This window comes from Mytilus californianus, unplaced genomic scaffold (genome assembly GCF_021869535.1).
Source record: "Mytilus californianus isolate M0D057914Y unplaced genomic scaffold, xbMytCali1.0.p SCAF_12, whole genome shotgun sequence".
NCBI lineage: Eukaryota > Metazoa > Mollusca > Bivalvia > Mytilida > Mytilidae > Mytilus > Mytilus californianus.
Window position 1 is genome coordinate 22,263,947 of NW_026262604.1, and position 22,264 is coordinate 22,286,210.

At 33.3% G+C, this 22,264-nt stretch overlaps 1 protein-coding gene across 1 annotated transcript in view; it reads left to right on the forward strand.

The window, feature by feature from the left end:
* The window catches only part of LOC127721558 (uncharacterized), a 41,999-nt gene extending 24,108 nt beyond the window's left edge, over window positions 1-17,891 (forward strand). Inside the window, exons 2-4 of the mRNA XM_052228320.1 lie at window positions 1,564-1,671; window positions 9,027-9,078; window positions 17,448-17,891. Coding sequence (XP_052084280.1) covers window positions 1,564-1,671; window positions 9,027-9,078; window positions 17,448-17,565 — 278 coding nt within the window. The 3' untranslated portion in view covers window positions 17,566-17,891. The remainder of the gene's footprint in view (window positions 1-1,563; window positions 1,672-9,026; window positions 9,079-17,447) is intronic.
* Window positions 17,892-22,264: the final 4,373 nt, after the last annotated feature.

Below are 22,264 nucleotides of genomic sequence, written 5' to 3' on the forward strand. Positions count from 1 at the left end.
GAAGTCGATGTAAGCAACTATAGGAAACCGGACGGCCTTCAACAATGAAAAAAACCAACACCGTATAGTCGGTTATAAAAAGCCCCGACATGAAAAGTGTGAAATAATTCAATTGAGATAACTAACGGCCTAATTTATAACAAGATTATATACGAAAAACAAATATGACAGATATTAACAACGACCACTGAACTACAGGCCTCTGACTTGGGAAAGGCACATAAAAAATGTGGCGAGGGTAAGGTCAATAAGGAAATGGAAAAGGTATAAATACATGTGTGATGTATTTGTTCCTGAACCACAATCTCTATATGTTAAATGTAGTTGGTGACAAAACCCAACGCATGTGGACAGCGCTTTTATTGCTGTTCTTCGTCTGATGGGTAAAAAAGTGCATGTAAAGTAATATATCTGGGACATGTTATTTACTTACGGTGCTGACCTGGTTATTGGACTGTTTTTCAGATTTGTATGAAATGCTGCATGCTATTTGAACTCATTGAACTGCATGTGTTCAACACATTTATGATTGATTGTATTCATGAATTAAAAATGCCACCCATATCATTTCTACGATATTCCGATGTAATTCAACCAGTTCTAACTGTATTAAAACTTCATAAACATCTTAAAAGACGCCCACTTTCGTATTGCTTGCCTTAAACAGTTAATTTTGCCAGCACATATTACAAGTCATAAATGTATGCAATGTAATCAAAAAATTGAAAAGGAGAAAAGCTTTTAAGTTTTTTAATATCTTTCGTTCAAAATTATCAAAGTTACATGTAAATACCATTTTCATATATATTTTCATAATGTATTAAACAATGTAAGAGATAGTTGTTGGCATTTTGTATTTAATCACTGCCTTTGCATTACTTGTTATCATAGTAATAGTCACAAATTATTTACTTGACATTTATAAAAGGCAGACTAAGCATAAACGTTGGCATTTCCTGTTAGAGGGAGTAAATTGTAAAGGTCTTTTTACGCACTTGAATATACAATAAGTAAAGTACCAGTTTATAATATGGGAGACAACCAACATTTTGTTCCCTAGAAAACCAGTCTTCTGTTTACGCACTTGAATATCAAATGTGTAAAGTGCCAGTTTATAAAAAAGGAGACAACCAACATTTTGTTTCCTAGAAAACCGGTCTGACATTTTCTTTAATGAGCAATGCTTATTAACGATAAGCCCATGTACGACTGTGTGAATAATTTAGCCATAACTAGCACACCGGTAGAAGTCACCATATTTCTGTCTATATGTCTTCTGTTTAAGTTATTTGTCAACTTATAAATGGTAAAGAAAGTATATGGTGTATTAATTCCTATCACAAAATCCTTACACATTCTTGATGAAGCCTAAAGCGTTGGAAATTTTAAACGCGCTGTCAATGTTTTGTATAGAATCAGAGATACTATCTTTATATTGTTGCTTCGTTTTAAGCTGCGTTTATTTTAAGTTTTTATTGTTTCATGTTGACGTTATATATGATACCGTGACCCAAGTACTCTTACCTTTTTAGAAAGGTTAAACTTGTTTTCTCTTATTTACAGTATCAAAGTCCTTACATAGACGCTCCATACCAGACTCAGTGTATATAAATCTGGTTTCCGCCCTGTGTATAGAAGATGACGGCTCAGTTCGGGATGCATGTTTACAAAGTAAGTACACTTGACTATCGTTATCTCAAAATTCCTGTTATCTCGAAGTAAAATGGCTGTCCCGCTTGATAGGGATGTATTAAATTTAATGTTCTTATCTCAAAAGTCTAGTCTCAAATTATCATAGCTTGCCCATCATCCTTGAGATAACGAGAATTGACTACTCTCAACCACGAGACTATAACGCAACCAACCGGAGACGTGTTTATAGCGGAGTAAACCCTAAAACGACCACCTCGCAAGTTTTAGTCACAATCAAGAAACAGTTGCTTGATGTCTGAGTCTAAGTTCACGGGAATATGCTTTGCTGTCTGCGTTCCTAAGACACCAGAATGGCCGTCGATCACGTGTTTCCTATTTCACATTGTGACATCATTGATTCATTATCTTGCATATTCGTGTCAAGAGAACTTCACTCTTTAAGTGCCAGTCTTTGTAAGAATCAGGCAATTTTGAAAAAATTCAAAACATGGCCGAAAAAAACCCACCAACCTAACCATCCTATTTTGAAGTTACCCTCATCCTGAGTTAGAAATGGTAGATCTTTTGTTTCTGTGTGTCTGGTAATTCGAGAAATCTCTAGATAAATTTTGGTTAGAATGATAGCAAATAATGGAGTTAGCTCCCCTTAATTGTTAGTTTTTAATGCATTTCAACCAAATTATATCTTGAATTACCAGAACAGGAAAAGGAAACGAAAGTTATATTCGTGCACCATTATACATTTTGAACATAAATTAATGTAAACTTGAGTGTGTTTTTGTTGGTCATGTTTTCACCACTGCCTGATTCTAAGCCAGATTGGCACTTAATATCAAGTAACTGATTTACTTTTCTTGAAATTTCCCAAATGATGACAATATCAGATTTATATCCTTTCACATTGCACACTGTTTAAAAATTTTCGTATATACATCTATAAACCTGAGGCTTTTTGTTATTTATTTTTTTGTGCTTTTTAATCGAGCCGATGAGTCGAGCCCTATTTTACTGATCTGAACGCTGTTCATTTATGTTGTGCTGTTACACCATTGTCCCCAATTAAAGGAGGATTGGACGCCCGGAAACATGTTAAACTACACTATTGTCTCGAGGGAGGATTGGACGCAGGAAAAAATGTTAAACTACATCACATTCTGCAACTGCCTGTCCCAAGTCAGTAGTCTGTAATTCAGTGGTTGTCGTTAGTTGCTGTATATCATATTTGTTATTCGTTTATTATTTTCTGCATAAACTATCCCGTTGTTTTTCTCATTTGATTGTGTGAAATTTGTCATGTCGGCTACAACATGCTTTGTGGTATTTAGTTCATTGTTGAAAGTCATGTGCTAAGATCTACGTTACTTGGTCTCTGGTGGATAGTTGTCTTACTGGCAATCAACCATGTACATGCATCACATTTTGTTTTTTTTATTATATACCACAAGTTACGTTTTGGTCATGTAAATGTGCATTTGTTGGTCTCAAGTCAAGACAGCGTCGGTACATATATAAATTGTTTTGCAGATGTCTTATGTCATCATGTTTTTGTTACATTTGTATTTAAGACGTGTGGCAATAAGAAAACGGGGTTTATCAATGCTTTAATTGAGCCTGGAATTCAGTGGTTGTCGTTTGTTTATGTGTTACATATTTGTATTTCGTTCATTTTTTGAACATATATTAGGCCGTTAGTTATCTCGTTTGAATTGTTTTACATTGTCATTTTGGGGCCTTTTTTAACTGACTGTGCGGTATGGGCTTTGCTCATTGTTGAAGGCCGTACGGTGACCTGTAGTTGTTAATTTCTGTGTCATTTGGTCTCATGTGGAGAGTTGTCTCATTGGCAATCATAACACATCTTCTTTTTTATATTTAACTAGCCTTTTCACTTACAAATTTAACATATACAATATAAGAGCCTTTCGGGCTTCATTCAGTTGTGAGTTGGCCGATCAATATAAATAAGAAGAAGTGGTATGAGTGCCAATGAGACAACTCTCAATCCAAGTCACAATTTGTAAAAGTAAACCATTATAGGTCAAAGTACGGCCTTCAACACGGAGCCTTGGCTCACACTGAACAGCAAGCTATAAAGGGACACAAAAATGACTAGTGAAAAACCATTCAAACAGGAAGACCAACGGTCTAATCTATATAAAAACGAGAAACGAGAAACACTTATGAACCACATCAACAAACGACAACCACTGAACAGGCTTCTGACTTAGGACAGGTGTATAAAAATGCAGCGAGTTTAAACATTTTAACAGACGCCAACCTTCACCCTTACCTGAGACAGAAGTGTAACATTACAACACAAAAAGACACACTATAAAATATCAATTGAAATGGCTTAACTCGATTAAAAAACATTTAAACAAAATCAAGTAAAGATACACTGAACGGATAAGTGTACATACACATGAAAAACTCCTCAAAAATAGCGTTTTAGCAATATCAAATATCCAAGGATATTTTGATCAATTATACCAATTACGAGAAAAAAACAAGCAAGGCGAATGAAGAATGAATTTTCGAGGACTATTTGACCTTTTTCTGAAGTCTTAAATGTGTTTACATGTACCAGTGTTTAAAACTATTTTACATCATAGATTTCTTGCATGTACGAACAATGGTATGACAAAGAAATATACAAGATCAGAAAGAAATTGATTTTGTAATTAAATCATTAATTGATAATTAATTGGTTTTGCATAGAAATTAGTTCCAACTTTGATTTGACACGAAGTGCAAATAGTATAACTTTGCTAATTATACAGTAACGTAAATTTCTTTTTTTATTTGTTTCTTTGGCTGCTGCTTTTTTCCTTTTTTTGTAATTTAATGTCATTTCAGATGATGTCCTAATTATACTGTACTTTTTAAAAATGGAATAGTTTCTTTCAAAAGTTACATTAAATTATGCAGTTAAAATGCAAGAAAAGTCATATATATATTGAACAAAATAAATTGTATTCATACGTCTGTTCACAGAACAGGATTAGACAAGTTGATGTCTTTTGCAATCTTTATGCTGTTTGTTTTGGGAGAATTAGCTCATAAGCTCAGTAGTCAGTACCGAAGTACTGACTACTGAGCTTACTTCGGTACTGACATGATTTATAACAGACTATTTAAAATTATCCGTTTATAAACTTTGAAATTACACAGAAACTAAGATTTCAACTCCCTCAGGCATAGTTGGCCTTAGATGGATTTGGCTGCTTGTTTTATGTACTTTTTGGTTTTAAGCTCTTCAACGGTTTTGGTCTTATACATCCTTGGCTTTCGTATATTCGGCTTTGATCGTTCCCGATGAAGGTAAATCCAGAAAAGCGCTTCGAACGCATGGCATTTATAACGTGTTGTTTTCAGTTTTTTAGGTGTTTATGACAGATCTTTGATTGTTATACATTTATTCACATTTTTATAGACACTAGGCTATTTAGAGCTTGTTATTCACATTTTTATAGACTCTGGGCTATTTGGAGCTTGTTATATTGCAACGGAATCAGTCCCTTGTTGAAATTTGTTTATGCTCTTTTGATATTTTTTGTTGATTTATGTCCTTGTGTTGGTGTCTAATTGACGTTACCAGACAGTTTCAATTAACAAAGGATTTTTTATCCCATGCTCTATGCTCATTTTAACATGGGTAGGCATTATATTTGTCAATAATTTAATTTTGGATGTAACACGTCTTCTGATTGGCTGAAAGTGTTTTGTGTATCAACTCATAGACATAATTTTGTCATGTGACTGTGACGTCACCAACGTTTTTTTTTCAAAATTTACTCCTTAAAAATGGAATTTAAAATTAAATTATAAAAATGACTGTAATATTTTTTCTGTCTATTCCAAATAACCTAAAAAATGTGGTGCACACTTTTAGATAACACGCTACGCGAGTTATTCAGTGTGCACCACATTTTTTATGTTATTTCTTCATAGACAGAAAAAATATTACAGTCATTCCTTAAATATCTTTATATCGAGCGTTATAATGAGCATATAACAATGTCCATTTTGATCTCCAGCGTAGTATAAAATACATCTGACGTTGCAATTTCAATTGTGACGTCAATCACGTGCACCCCATGTTCTATTGGAATTAGAACATGGCTTTGTTTTCAAAGAGAAATTAGTACGTCATATTAGAATTGAAATTTATGAATACTAGTATATGTTTACAAAAACAAATCTAAAATTTAGCGTACCACGTTGATTTCATTAAAGAAAATAAGAAAGACTATGATATACACTTAGTTTATTGCTGAAAACTATATATTGACATTAAAGATTCTATATTGACCTCTAGATGTCCTTTCTTGTTGTTTTGTGATTTTGGATTGATATCTCAGACTCCTTTACTTGAAATATGTTACCAACCTTTTTGCAATATATGTGACAAAAATATATCAATAGCTGTATTATTCAAAACAGTCTGTTTGTCTTTTTCTTTTTAGCCATGGCGTTGTCAGTTTATTTTCGACTTATGAGTTTGAATGTCCCTTTGGTATCTTTCGCCTCTCTTTTACTTCCGGGTTGTTAAAAATATTGATAGTCTTTCGAAGTCAACTGCGATACAGAGCCTGAAATTTTGTATTGGACTTTTGTCTATTGTAAGTTTAAGACCATTCAAAATTGAAGAATATACCAAGTGGGAACCATATATATAATTCGAAGAAAGACATACAACTTCTGTGTCATTTTGGTGTCTGGTAGACAATTGTCTCTTTGGCAATCTACTAAGCACATCTTCTTATCAATATGTGTACAACACCATGGTCAATCGTAATGAGACTAACTGACAAAAAAGTTTACAAATCTCTACACAGAACACTAAAAATAATCATCGGATGACCATTGTTGGTCCATAAAATATCTTTATTTAGTAATAAAATCAATTCGCTAAATGGACATACTAAATTTAAAATACAATCTGTCGATACCTATATTTTGGCATTGAAGAAGGTGATGTTTTTCTCTGACTGTTAATGACGTCTTCACACTAAATCCATTGGATGTTGGATGTGTACTGATTGATATATTAGTCTTAGATACATGATTTTTTTTATTAGTTGTTATTGGCTTTGAACTAGTTGTCAATAACTGCGAGTACTCTCGGATTTTTACCTAGTGTCTTTTTTTGTTGAGGAGATGTATAAATACCCTGCCACGTCCGGTCTGTGTTTTTTCTGCTTTGTATCGATCTGATGAGTTAAGCCATTTTCAACTGATTTTTACAGTTTGTTCTTATGTTTTGCTGTAACACCACTGTCCCAAGTTAGGGGGGGGAGGTTGAGCGCTCACAAACATGTTAAACCCCGCCATATCCTTTATGTGCCTGTCCCAAGTCAGGAGCATGTAGTTCAGTGGTTATCACTGGTTCATGTTTGTCATATTTGCTTTTCGTAAATTAGTCTGAATTGAATCCAGGTTGCGTTCGCACGTGGTTAGAAAGATTTAATTGTTATTCTACATTTCGAATGCGAGTGAAATGAATATAAATGCATGCGCACTTGATAAGAATTTGCATTTGCATTCAAACGTATATTTTTTTCTAGATTCAAATCCGACGTAAGTTGAAATCGGATGTCAAACTACCTACCTCTAATGTTTGACTCCGGATTCACAAATACACGTTTAATCCGGAAGATGTGTGAACGCAAACTGGTATTGACAAATTGAAATTTTTTGTCGTATGAACAAGGTATTATTGAGTTCGATGTTACATACTAGTAATGTAGTACAATTGATAAACCATTTCAGACAACATAAATTCATCAAATTTTACCAATAGAACGAAATACTAAGCGTGCGTTCTACATGATTTGATCTTTAGTCTGGAAATAAACTTTCGATGGTATATTTATACTTTCTGTACGTTGGATACGACAGACATTTTCGTTTGCAACAGGCGTCACATTCGTTTTTATAGAGCACTCAACGCTTTCTTTAGATAATTTCTTTATGAAATAAAATGTTCTTTAATTAGTTATTTAAAGTTTCATATGACTAAAAACTCCAAGATTTCTTCCAATACAATGGCGAACGGCTGGAGTGTTAATTGTTTTTGGCGGAAGTGTAGGTGTTCAGTCAAAATTTACTATGAATATTAAAAAAGTTATTATATCAATATTGAAAACACGACGTTACAGAAAATGATTTACCCGATTATCTGCCGGAACGGTGATGACGTTAATTTCATAACCGCACAGTATTTCTAATTTTTTACAAAAATTGATCGCGCCTTTGTTCCGGATAACTGGTGTCATTCCTGCAAATTTGTGTTTTATTTTGTCCTAATAAATCTATTGCAAAGCCGGAAACGTTTTCAATATCCAAAATAAAACAAGAAAAAAGATATTGCTTATTTGAACAACATCGATTTTCAGTTTTGAAAGGACAAAGTCGAAACGTCCATACAAAATATTGCTCTTATTTAAGTGTCAATTAAAATCGCTACAGTTATTCAATTTTACCTTATAGTTGAAGGGCTCAATTTGTTTAATTTTCAGCTTCCGTTAAATAACAAAATTATTCCAATAATCGATTTTTAATTCACTTATAATTAATCTAAAATCAAAAATCGCTTAAGGGCTTATGTTGAAACTATTTGATTAGAGAGAGAAAAAACACAATGATTTCCCAAACGTTAATAACAGTAAGATCATCATGAAATTTAAAGTGAAAAATAAAAATGAAATATGAAATTAAATTTCAATTTTGCTGCAAAAAAAAATTATAATGAATTTTCTAAATCTAAATTTGACATATTTTGATTGAGGGTTTTCTCTGAACAAGTCTCAGTTACATATGAGATTAATAAGTCTATGTTACACACGAGATTAACAAGTCTATGTTACATATGAGATTACTAAGTCTATGTAACATATGAGATTAACCAGACTATGTTACATATGAGATTAACAAGTCTATGTTACATATGAGATTAACAAGTCTATGTTATATATGAGATTAACAAGTCTATGTTACATGTGAGATTAACAAGTCTATGTTACATATCAGATTAACCAGACTATGTTACATATCAGATTAACATGTCTATGTCACATATGAGATTAACAAGTCTATGTTACATATGAGATTAACAAGTCTACGTTACATATGAGATTAACAAGTCTATGTTACATATGAGATTAACAAGTCTATGTTACATATGAGATTAACAAGTCTATGTTACACATGAGATTAACAAGTCTATGTTACATATGAGATTAACAAGACTATGTTACATATGAGATCTGTTTGATTTTTTTCCAAATAGTCGCAGTATTCTACAAACATTTTGTAATTTCCGTTATCATTTTTATGTAATTTTGAAAAAATCTTGTGATTTATATTTTCAGATTTATCATCGAGTTTATTAGACGCAATTTATAGTAATGTGAATGAAGACAAGTAAGTCATAATTCGTCGTATCAGATTCGAATGCATTATGGGTAATATTTCAAAAGCGTACACTTGACACGTTGTGATTGGTTAAAAACGTCTTAAACATTGGAAATTCAACCAATGAATTGACGTTATTTTCATTTTAGGATACAAACAATGACAGTATCCATAGTCCTTTAAATTCTGAAACGTCGAATTAAAGTCATATGATACTTCAAATTTAAAAAGAAGTTGAGTATGTTTTAAATACTCAAATGGCTAAGTTGTACTATAAAAAAAACGTACATGGACTTTCCTGTAAAAGAAAATCCTTCATCTTATCAAAATCTTCAGAAATGTACTGCTCCTGCATTATTGTCTTCCCGTACTCTAATTCACAGATATTATCTATTAGTATGCAGCGACCTTAACTACGAGAACTCTTGTTAGAACTTCGGTCGCCACACAGCGCAAGTGCGAGTCAAATCCCGTAATCAAAGAATGTAAACAAACGTGCACTGAAAGGTAAATAGTAGTTATTCATAATCAAAGAACAAATTAAATATTTCAAATTATTTTATAACTGTCATGAAAAATTTTGATTAACAAATGGGAACGAATGGAAAATATAAAAAAAAAAGTTTATATCGCTCTACCAATCCACTTATTTTTCACGTGCTCAGCTATTCTGCATTTATTGCTAATTAAGGATATACACCTCTGAGGAGCCTGAATTTCTAGAATTAAATCTTTTTTCTTTACCTGATTTATGGGTTTATATGACTGTAAGAAAGTAATTGATGAAGAAAAAATCATATGGTGGTGCACTTCTATTTTTGCTACGGCCTTTTGAAAGTACCCCCATTTTTAATGATTTTCCCATTTTTAATCAATTTTTACCCATTTTTGGGCTATTATCATGAAAAAAATCACAATTTCACAATTAAACTTTTTTCATACTTTCCCCTCAAGATGAAGTGGACCAAACTAAATAAATTTAGTTTAAAAAAAACTATAGGTTGGTGTTAATATTAGAAAGTTTTATAAATTTTGTTGTTTTTTCGTGTCAAATTGACCATACTAATTTCCTGAGCATTAAAATTGCAAGAAACTCGTTTCATATGACTTTAAACATTGATTATAAAAATAAGGAGATGCGGTATGATTGCCAATGAGACAACTTTCCACCAAAGTTCAAATGAAATGGATGTAAGCAATTATTGACAACCGCACGGCCTTCAAAATGAGAAAAACTCATACCGTATAGTTGGCTATAAAAGGACCCGACATGAACATTAGGAAACAATTCAAACCAGAAATCTAACGGCCAAATTTATAACAAAGCAATATACGCCAAAAAAAAAAAAAAAATATGACAGACATGAACCAACGACAACCACTGAACTATAGGCTCCTGACTTGGGACAGGCATATATAGAACGCAGCGGGGCTAGACATGCTTGAAAGCATTAACCCTTCCCCTAACATGCGACAATGGTGTAACAGTACAACATAAGAACAAACTATAAAAATCAGTTAAACATCATTTGTGTTAATTAGTCGGATGGTAGATGCAATTGGCCCTTCATATTATGTATGTTATAATCCGCAACAAATACAACAATCTGCACCAAATACAACAATCCGCACCAAATACAACAATCCGCACCAAATACAACAATCCGCACCAAATACAACAATCTGCACCAAATACAATCATCAAAAAATGTACAAGACTGGGTTGAAGTTTATTAACCTGTCATCGCTTTGAATGTACATTTATATCTAATATTTGCCATTGGACGTAAGCCATCTTTTGTAGAAATTAACTTTATTTGAAGGATTGTTTTGTCTTTGTTTCTTTATTTTTTCATTGCCCCATTGTTAGGGACGGTTGATAATTAGTGCTCATACTATAACATGCTCACTTACCGCCAAGTACAAATGTGTTGCATCTGTCATTTCATATTAAATAAATATATTCGAAGAAAATAAAACGGTTGGCAAAAAACGATTCCGTGTCGATTTCTTTTGTGAAAATTGATCTTCATTTCAAAGACACATACAATTTATCACAAATTGGTGCTTCAAGACTTAGTATTCTTGAACTTGCAGTAAGATGTTATATTTAAATTTACTCCACATCGAAGGCCTCATCTTAACTCTGGAATGAAGAACACTAATAAAAACGCTTTTCGCAAGGTTTTTTTTCCCCGAAGCCATGGAAAGATTTTGTGTAATGAATTAGAACATTATATTCCCAGATTACATTGTATATTTCGAATTTTATATGTACTTACTTATACGTGTATAGTCATATTTGGGACAAACGCGCATTCCATATACTCCATAGTCAGCCTGGAATCTTTTAAGGGTTTTTAAATAAAAAAAAAAAAAACATTTTAATTTGCACTATTTTGTAATTGTCTGCATTTATAAGACCACATATGTCTAAAAAAGAGACAATAATAATCATTGTCGTTAGCGACTATTATTGCATGAAAGCCCCTCACGTTTTTTTTTCAATTTAAAACAACACTAAAATAAGTAATAAAGACCGAACCCGTAAATGCTTTAATAACGATTTTTTTATCAGCTTCCTTTAAGATTAAATGATATATAAATTACATGACTTTTTCACAAGGGAAATTGTCTCGGTGTCTTTGATTAATCGCTCGCTAATAAATCTGATAACTTTATCAATGGATCAGTAAACATGGTTGATAAACATGCAATAAAAAAGTAAGTAAATTGTTAGTTAATTTTACGTGCTGTTGACTAGGGATTTCACAATGACTGGAAATTTATTAACCAGGGTACAATTAGGACGTATCTACATGAGTTCATAAAATCGAATGATTTGTTCTTGTTTTACACGCTACTTGTACGTACAAACGGGCAAATTAGAAAATAAGGAGATGTGCCAAATGCGAAAACTATCCACTAAAGTCTAAATGACGTAGATGTAAGCAGCTATATTTCCCACCTTATGGCCTTAAACAATGAGCAAAACTCATACCTTATAGTGAGCTATAAATGACCCCTACATGACAAAAAAATGAGATACAAAACTAACGGCCTAATTTATAACAAAACAAGGAATAAATAAGAAATATGATAGACAGCAACCAACATCAACAACTGTATTCCAGTCTCCTGACTTGGGACTGACACATACAGCAACCAACATCAACAACTGTATTCCAGACTCCTGACTTGGGACTGACACATACAGCAACCAACATCAACAACTGTATTCCAGTCTCCTGACTTGGGACTGACACATACAGCAACCAACATCAACAACTGTATTCCAGTCTCCTGACTTGGGACTGACACATACAGCAACCAACATCAACAACTGTATTCCAGTCTCCTGACTTGGGACTGACATATACAGCAACCAACATCAACAACTGTATTCCAGTCTCCTGACTTGGGACTGACACATACAGCAACCAACATCAACAACTGTATTCCAGTCTCCTGACTTGGGACAGACACATACAGCAACCAACACCAACAACTGTACTCCAGTCTCCTGACTTGGGACTGACACATACAGAATTTGTTGGGGTTAAACATGTTTATGATCGACAAGCCTCTCCATCAAAGCTCACTTGGGACTACATCACAACTTTTATAAAAGATATATCAGAATAAAAAAAATTCGTATGAATTCGTAATCACAGGATCACCAAAAACTCGCTGAACCTTACAACATATTCATACTATTTTTTTATTTTGGATAATTTTGTGATTGTGTCAGCTCTTATATTTTTGTTGATCTTATTTATGATGCATTTAAACTAAAGAGAATAGACACAGGTCTTTTTTAAGACTATTTATTTGTTCACCTCTAGAATTCTTTTGATTATTTGCGTCCTTTGGTTGTATAGTCTCATTTGCATACTTCACACAATTCATTGTCGCACTCAACACAGTTCATTGACGTACTCCACACAGTTCATTGTCGCACTCAACACAGTTCATTGACGTACTCCACACAGTTCATTGTCGCACTCAACACAGTTCGCTGACGTACTCCACACAGTTCATAAATGTTAATACATGTACTCCCACAGTTTTAATCATGTTCAGTGGTACAGTTGTAATGCTTGTAACTTTGGACACATTTGAAAAGTTGATTAAAAGTTTTGTTTTTGAACAGATTACTTCATATGACTGTACCATTTATCAATCTTTGTGTATGTCTCTACAATATTTAGCATAGCTTTGATGAAATTTGTTTTACCGTAACTATATATATGCCTGGGCATGTACCAAAGGAATTATTATAGACAAAATAATTAGATTATAATTGATGAACGCTGGTTATTTCCAAAACCAATGACCCAACAAGGAGGGAAAACGTCTTTCATACGAAACGCTAATATCTTTTTTTGTTTATACCAATATATCGATTGAAGGTTGTTAACTCCACTTTTGTATTTTAAAATATTTATAAAATTCTTGTAATCTCATCATTGTCAGAGCTTTTAAAACGATTTTACAAGCTACATAAAACCACATTGAAAAATCGCTGAATGAAAGATCACTCCAGTGAGGATATAAACTATAATGGACTTTTCGTCACATGCTTCTATTTCAATAACGGATTGACATATTATACATTTATTTCCCGTGCCGGAGGGAGATATAAAGATTTGTTCACCCAAGAATATTCATATTTCACGAGGGCTCTGCCCGAGCGAAATATGATTAAATATTATTTTGCATACATTTTTTTTCTTATCCGCTTGTTTTTGTAAGTCAAACTAAACAAGACATACCCATTGATAAACAGTAAGGATCAAAATTTAATTATAAGTCTTTTTGTTTTATCGTCTGAAATAAATTTGAACATGATAATGATTTTTGCTATCGCTATTTTAAGAAGAATAAGAAGTTCAAAACGTTATGTACAATAACCGCGCGTAACGTCGCACGAAGTAATCCCGACATCACAGAGGGGAATACGATCCTCAGAATGGAATATGAAGATTTGTTCAATGACACATGGGATAGTCTCAACCAATCAAATATTGATTAAACTATCAATATGTTTAAACAGTGGAATAATATGTTTTATCGAATAGTCACGTGATTTTAGTTTTGTAGCGATTGCCTGGGATCCTGACCAAATCTCTGCTTCGCGTCGGTAGGGTCATCCGTCGAAGAATTGACCTGTTATGTATGAATCAGTGAGAAAATTATGAATACATTGATCCCGCTATGAAATAAAAGTTGACAAAAAAGTTGAAATTCTCTAGGTTCTACCGTAGAGCAATGAGAAAGGATCAGAAGGCAGCGATAGCACGCAGAATACAGACCAGTCAAACAATTCGCTGTTTCATTCTTTTACACTGAAATGAAAATAAGTTTACGTCACTGGTTTTATATCTGCGGCTCTTTTCACAAAAAATCTTAAGAGTAAAAATACTCGTAAGTCACACACATTTCAGTATAACTTACGATCAATTTTGATCGTAAGATTTTTTGTGAAAAGAGTCGCAGATACTTAGGACTTTGTTAACTAATCCAAACGTCTTAGGAACCATACGCGTTTGAAAATATTAGCCATAATGCAAAAAAATTTAAAACGGCTAAATACGGTAGCTTGGTTTTTATTTTGGAAACGAGCTTCAAAAAGTGTTGCGTTTTTGAATGCAATTTTATTTTATACGATACAAACACAAAGTGTGGCGATGTTGAATGTAATCTTATTGCAAACGATAATTGTCAATGACCTATTCACACCTTGTAGAACGCACTTGGTGATATAAATTTAAAACATTTATACAAATCAATTTTTGCATGATAAAAAATATGAAAAATCAATTTTACAAGGAAGTATGGAAAAAATCATACAAAAACGCGAAGACTCGATTATTACTTAAATGCTGTGAACCACCTCAGGACCCTTAAAAAATCACTCAATCTTTCTTGTTAATTATCATGTTAAGTAACTTGGGTCGATTAAGTCGCCTTTTATTCTGATTTTCTATGAACAAGTAACTTTATAAACCTAGTGCTACCCTCAAAACAAAACAGGCAAACATTCAATTAAAATTAATGTCAACGCCTTGTTGATTCCAAATCAAAAATACCACCTCGCGTTCAATTCATTATCTTAAATAAACTCATTGGTGCATAAAGTTATAATCACGCGAGATTTTATATGATAGATATTTTCTACAAAACACTAAAAACCGTAAAATTGTCAAGTATTCTGTATGACATAATTGGACATGACTTTCAATCATTTTCCATTTTTTTTTTCATCAGTTAAAAAAAGAGGGAGTTGATAAACAAGGGAGACAATTAAAAATCACATGAGGCAAAGAAAAACAGATACCTCGACAAAAGAAAAAATACAGAAAGCAAGAAAAATAAATGCAATAAATAAAATGTGCGGTGTACATTTTTACTTTTTATCGTTGTACATGTAGTCTAACATTAAAAGGGTGCAAAAAGTACAATATTTAGGTTGTCGTTTTTTAAACTTTCATTGGTTTTTGTAAACTGCTTGTAAGATACCGTAGCAAATTTAGAATAGTTAATGCTTTGTTTTCCTATTTTCCGTGACTGATATTGTATATGAATAAAAGCATAAGTAGTGGAGATTGCAACCCAAAGACACAAAAAAAGCTAAAGACACACAGATGTAATCAGGCATGTGTCAAATTATGTCTTCTGTTGCAAGAACAGTCACGGTGCATCACAATAAAAAAATGTATCATGTGTATTACCAGATCTGCTTGTAATGCAAATAGTACATGGATAAAAGTACTAATTCATGACCGCAAGTTTTGTTTGCTTTCTTACCATACAGCTGTTTTTGCAAACCTTTAGGAATTTTTGGGTCCTCAATGCTCTTCAACTTCGTTCTTTATTTGACCTTTTTCCCTTTTATGATTCGAGCGTCACTAATGAGTATTTGTAGACAAATCGCGCTCCTGGCGTACATATTTTTTGTTATTCGGATATCTATAATGAGTTTATTTTCTATGTTTATTCTGCAATTTCACTCATCAATAGCCAACTTGTCTATCGTTTAAAACAAGTGACAGTCATGTCATCTCAAAACAATACCCTAGACTGATTTGTGCAGAAAAAACATAGTACCTTTAATGACATATAATAGCGCATTGGTTCCTGGAAGTTCGGAAGTACAAAAACAGATACCTCTGACCTGAGAAGTATGCAAAATATACCTCACTGTTTTGATTTCATAAGATTTTTTAATATTAAAACAAAACTATCAACGAGGTCTAAACAGTAATAGCAGGTCCTTCAGCTTTCATTTCAATTACCAAAATACTTTACATATTTTGAAAGTTACAGCTATGCGGAAGAACTATTTTGTTTGAAATATGTACTACTTTCTTGCATGTTCTACCTGACAGGGCTCAAGTTAGTCGTTCTATACCATATACACGTGAAAACTAATAATTTGCTTCAATTAAATATTACTACAAACATACATGTATGCATATGCTATTATTTCAGTTTGTTTGACACGTGTTTCAGATATTGTGCAGAACTGATAACCTCTAACAGGTCCGTTCGAAAACAAAAGTTCGGATGGCAATAACAAATGCAAAAATGTACGGGTCTATACAAACCGAAAGGATATTATAAGACAGCCAATACAAGCTAAGAACACTTTTTTCTTGAGACTATTTATATTAAAAACGCTTCTAAATTATGCATAATACAGAGCATGTATTTTTGAAAGTACGTCACGTGATAAAAGATCTAAAGTACAAAAAATAAATGGTTTAAGGGAGAAGGTTTGGTACCATTAAAACGTTTAATCCCGCTGCAAATGTTTGCACCTGTCCCAAGTCAGGAATCTGATTACAGTAGTTGTCGTCTGTTTATGTAGTTCATACGTGTTTCTCGTTCCTCGTTTTTATATAGTTTAAACCGTTGGTTTTTCCGTTTGAATGGTTTTACACTAGTATTTTTTTTGGGGGCCCTTTATAGCTTGCTGTTCGGTGTGAGCCAATACTCCGTGTTGAAGGCCGTACCTTGACCTATAATGGTTTACTTTTATAAATTATAACTTGGATGGAGAGTTGTCTCATTGGCACTCATACCACATCTTTCTATATCTAAGTATATTGAAGTTTCTTTCAGATTCGAGATCTTTAATCAGGTGTGACACTTTCGATGGTATCTTTAATATAAGTGTAAATGGGACATACTTGCAATAAATTTGCACTGAGGGGGTATTTGAATTTGATAGATATATGGTACTTCCGGTCACAGACTTATACTTTTCAGCGAATAACAGAAATGTACAGACAAACATATCTTTGTCATGCGGTGACTTTATACTTCAATAGATAAAGTATTTGTTTATATGTAAATCAAATCTAATTTTGCAGGTTTGGAAAAATGAGTGATTCCCAAAACAGTGAACTGAGGTCATTTTTGCTGAAACAGACTGAACTTCCGGTAAAAAGAGGACGTGAGAGATCATCCGGATTTTACAGTAACTGGTAGAAGAGTTCCGAAAAGATAACTTGTATATTAATGACTGAATACGAAAACAAATACACAACAATGAATTGTATATATCTGAGATATTCAGATATAAGGACTGTTTGAACTGTGACTTTTTTATTCATTCCGTTTAAAGACAGGAATGATATCTGAGGTCCCAATTAATAGATTTAAACCGATTATTTCGTCCTATAAATCGGAGCCAAATTTTTGAAATGATATATGCTGTTTGTGTATTCTTTACGGACACATGTATATAATGAAGTTAAGTAACACCATTTTTAAGTTAGAGGAAATTTTCTAAATCATTAAAACTACTTGTACTATTTTGTCTTCTATTTTATCCCTTGTAACTACAACATGTAAGCCACTCGCAAATTAACCCACTATATCATTAAAACAAGGTGGAAGAACTTTCCAGATGGAAATTAAGCTATATATAGTCATTAGGATAAAAAAAAAAACATTCATTTTGATAAGCCACGTCCGAAAATGCAAATTTTTACAAAATTTGTAAAATTTGCTATTTCGTATCAAAATTCCTTTCAGAGAAACATGAAGCGAAGAATAAAATTTAGAGTTTGTGGAAATATGCAAAGTAGTCTAAAATGTTTAAAGTTTTTAATAATCAATTTTCAAGTAAGATTTAAAAAATTCTATATTTTGACGCTGCTATGAAAAAAAACCTGGGAAAATCAGCCTTACTTCTTTTTATGAAAGAAACATGCAGGTCATAATAAATGAAAAAGCCAGATTATTAACAGATTGTCTTTTGTTTTGTGAATCTCAAAAATAATAAATAATATGTTGATTTTAAACGTTAACTTATTGAAAAAGGTTTATACGTTAATGAGACAACTACTCGAAGACACAAAACAAAACACTTAAACTTCTACAGGTCAATACACGGCCCTCAAACCAACGTCTTCGACTGATAAATCTGTCTCAAATCTGATCGATATAGCGTAGCAAGGGGACAGTACTCGTCAGTCTGAAAACGACTTTTACAATCTGCCGAGCTCCAAATTACTTTCTAAAAGGAAATCTGCAAATAAGGTTAACAAACATTAAATCCGACAGGTAGGTTCTGCAAACAGATATATCGGCTTTAAAAAATAGGAGCGAAAGATACCAAAGGGACATTCAAACTCATAGGTAGAAAATAAACTTACAACGCCATGGCTAAAAAAGACAAATACAAACAGTACACAAAACAAATTAGAAAACCCAAGACGGAGCAACACGAACTCCACAAACACCTGGGAGTGATCTCAGGTGCTCCGGAAGGGTAAGCAGATCCTGCTCCACATGTGGCACTCGTCGTGTTGCTCATGTAAGTACAAACCCGGTGATATTTCTAATTCGGTAGGTCACATTCGGGGGAAGGGGACGAGATTGTAATTACGACAACTGGAACATATCAGTCGTCATCTGTGAAACAGATATTCCATAACGTGATGGCGTCCGTAAAATTTACGACGGGATGATTTCAACTTCACCACTAGTACTTGGAGCTCTTAGCTTAATAGCTGCCTTGTGAGCAGCAACCCTCTATCAAGGAAATCATGATAGGAAGCACAAGTACTGGAATATCGTATCAACTGGGAGATATCTACTCTGTATGCAGAGGCTGCTGGAATGTTGCTACATAGAAATGGAAAATTGGGAAGCTGAAATCATCTCTTTTGTCGTTAAGTTTTGTTTTCAACCTACCCTCATTGTCAATTTCTAGATGTAAGTCAAGATATGAGGAACACTTAACTGTATCCTTTATCTCAAGTTCGATGGGATAGATGCGTTCAACATAGTCACCAAATTTTGAACTATTTAGTGAGAGAACACCATCTATATAGCGGAAAGTGAAATTAAGGGATACTGCTAACTTCTTTTCTTTCTTCCTAAGAAGTTCCTGTATGAAGTCAGCCTCATATGAATAAAGGAACAGTCGGCAAGAAGAGGAGCACAGTTTGTTCCCATGGGAATGCCAATTATTTGTTGAAAAACATGTCTTCCAAACGTAACAAGTATGTTGTCAATCAAGAAATCAAGCATCTTGATAATGTCAGTTTCAGAGAGTTTTTTGTTTGAAGCAGAGAAATGTTTTACAAAAAAAGTAAAATAACAAAAATACCGATCTCCAAGAAAAATTCAAAACGGAAAGACCCTTATCAAATGGCAAAATCAAAAGCTCAAACACATCAAATGAATAGAAAACAACTGTCATATTCCTGACTTGGTACATGCATTTCCTTATGTAGAAAATGCTGGATTAAACCTGGTTTTATAGCTACATGTAGCTAATTTATTAAAACCTCTCACTTGTATGCCAGTCGCATAAAATTTCATTATATTGACAACAATGTGTAAACAAAACAAACAGACATACTAAGCAAAAATGTCAAAAATAGGGGTACAGCAGTCAACAGTGTGTTATAATCTTAATCACTACAAAAAAAAAAACAAATATGTCAACAAAGAAAAACAAAATGGCATATAGACAAAGCTCATAGGCAAACATGAAAGACAAGAATACAAAACATGACCATACCACAATACGACAATGGCGGGATGTATAAGTAGCGAGCCACGCTAAAAGGATATTACCAAAAATGGACTAAACAGTAAAGGTTAATAATTTACAAAGAACACTATAACACGTAATAAAGATGATAAACAACGTCAGTACCTGGAATCTATACTTCAAGACCATCATGTATTATTTGTGAAGTTGATACGGAATATTTATCAACAAGGTCTTGGTATCTTCCGATGAACTTTTTTAGAAAAAGAACGAGACGTTCTTTGACATAGCCCTGGTTCATCAACTTTCTGCTCAGACATTGGTGACGTTTAATAAAGTCTGAGTAACAGCTGCAGGCTCTTGAATACCGAATGAGTTAGGAAATGTATATCCCATATGCAGGTGAAGTTGGTATATTGCTACTAAGGTGGGGGAAATTGATAATTTCAAAATTAAAATCGTCTCGTTTGTCATAGATTCTAGTACTGAGAAGACTAATTATGTCAAATTCGAGGTATAAGTCTAAAAATGAGGCGGAGGAAGCCGTGTCTGTTGTTTCTTACACAGTACGATTTATCCCTCCCTAAGATAAGAAACTTGAACCTACGTAAGCCATTCTTTTTTATGAAACAAAGCATGACCAACTCTTTCAGTATGTCTTTTAGTTTGGGATGGGGAATACTTGTGTAAAGTGTAGAAAAGTCAAATGTTTTAATACTATTGCAAATGGTAAAATAGTTTGTGTTGAATTTATATAGGGACAGAAACATTGCCCTGCAACATTCCAATTTCAAAATCTTCAATGAGTTGTAATAGTTCTAAAATATGACACATTGTTACATACACTTTCCGTAGACTCGGTATCTTATTTGACAACCACATTATGTCATAAAGTAACTGCATATTTACACTTCCACCCTATTTACCAAAGAAACGCACTTGTTCTAGTTCTTAAAAGGATATGAAACAGCTGTTAACGGAAGTTAAGAACTAGGAACGCAAGAACAGCAAAGTACATTACGTGTAAAAAGGGGAGATGACATCAAAATAAAATGAAAATTCATGAGTCGAAGGAAACCAGACCGTTAACGCCATATTCAAAGGAACACAACGAATAGACAACCAAATGTCCAACAAACCATTCAAAAAACCCTAAGACTTGGGCAACATTAACCTCACCAAAAACAAAGCATGCATGTAAGTAGTGTAAGTGATCTGCTTATGGTAACCATCGTGATTTTCATTGCAAGAATCCGGTAAAACTTTACATAAACTAGAAAAGGAGGACGGATGGTATTGTGGTTTCGAAAAGTTAAACATAATCTTTGCTAATTGTTACACAAATATTCAACAATCTTCTACCTAACCCTTGTGGCGTCAGTAAAATGTCTAATTGTTGTAGTGTGTTATGACTTCAAATTACCCTTGTTTGAGGTCCTTAAAAGAAGCAATTAACTGTGAAAATAAAATCATGATAAGACATGCAAGCCCTTAAATATCGCACGAACCTTACTCGAATAATTCTGCGCCCTCTAGTGGCCTGAAGTTAAAGAATAAGTTAAAGGATAATGCTACATTGTAGCTTGTTTTCGTTTTTCTTGAAAAGCCCCTGTATGAAGTCTGTCTATTATGAACAAAGGAATAAGTGTCCACAGGAAAGTTTACAAGAACTTCTTGTTTAATCCAACATGTTTTTTTACGTAATGTGATGTGTCACTACCTTAAACAAAGATATTTGTATCTTATTTGGCCTTTATATGAACAAAGTTGGACACACTTTATCAATCTGACTTTAAATTTAGAATAAGCAATTATAGTGTAAAGGAAGAGTAGCCAAGAGAGACGAAAGATACCTAAGGGATGATCAAACTCATAAGTCGAAAACGAACAGACAATGCCAATGCATAAAACGAAAAACGACCAAAAGACATACAAAACACAATACAGAAAACTAAAGACTAAGCAACACGAACCCCAACACAACCCAAATGATAAGAACGATTATAGAAACAAATTGTATATTATTCCCTCCTTCTATTTCTTTCTTGGTAAAAAAATTACGGAGACAGTTGCCTCATTGCCTCAATGGTAGCTAGGCCATCGAGCTTTTTCTTTTTAAACCTAGGATTGTACACTTTTACCTACCGTGAATACCTTGTGGCTGATATAAGAAGATCA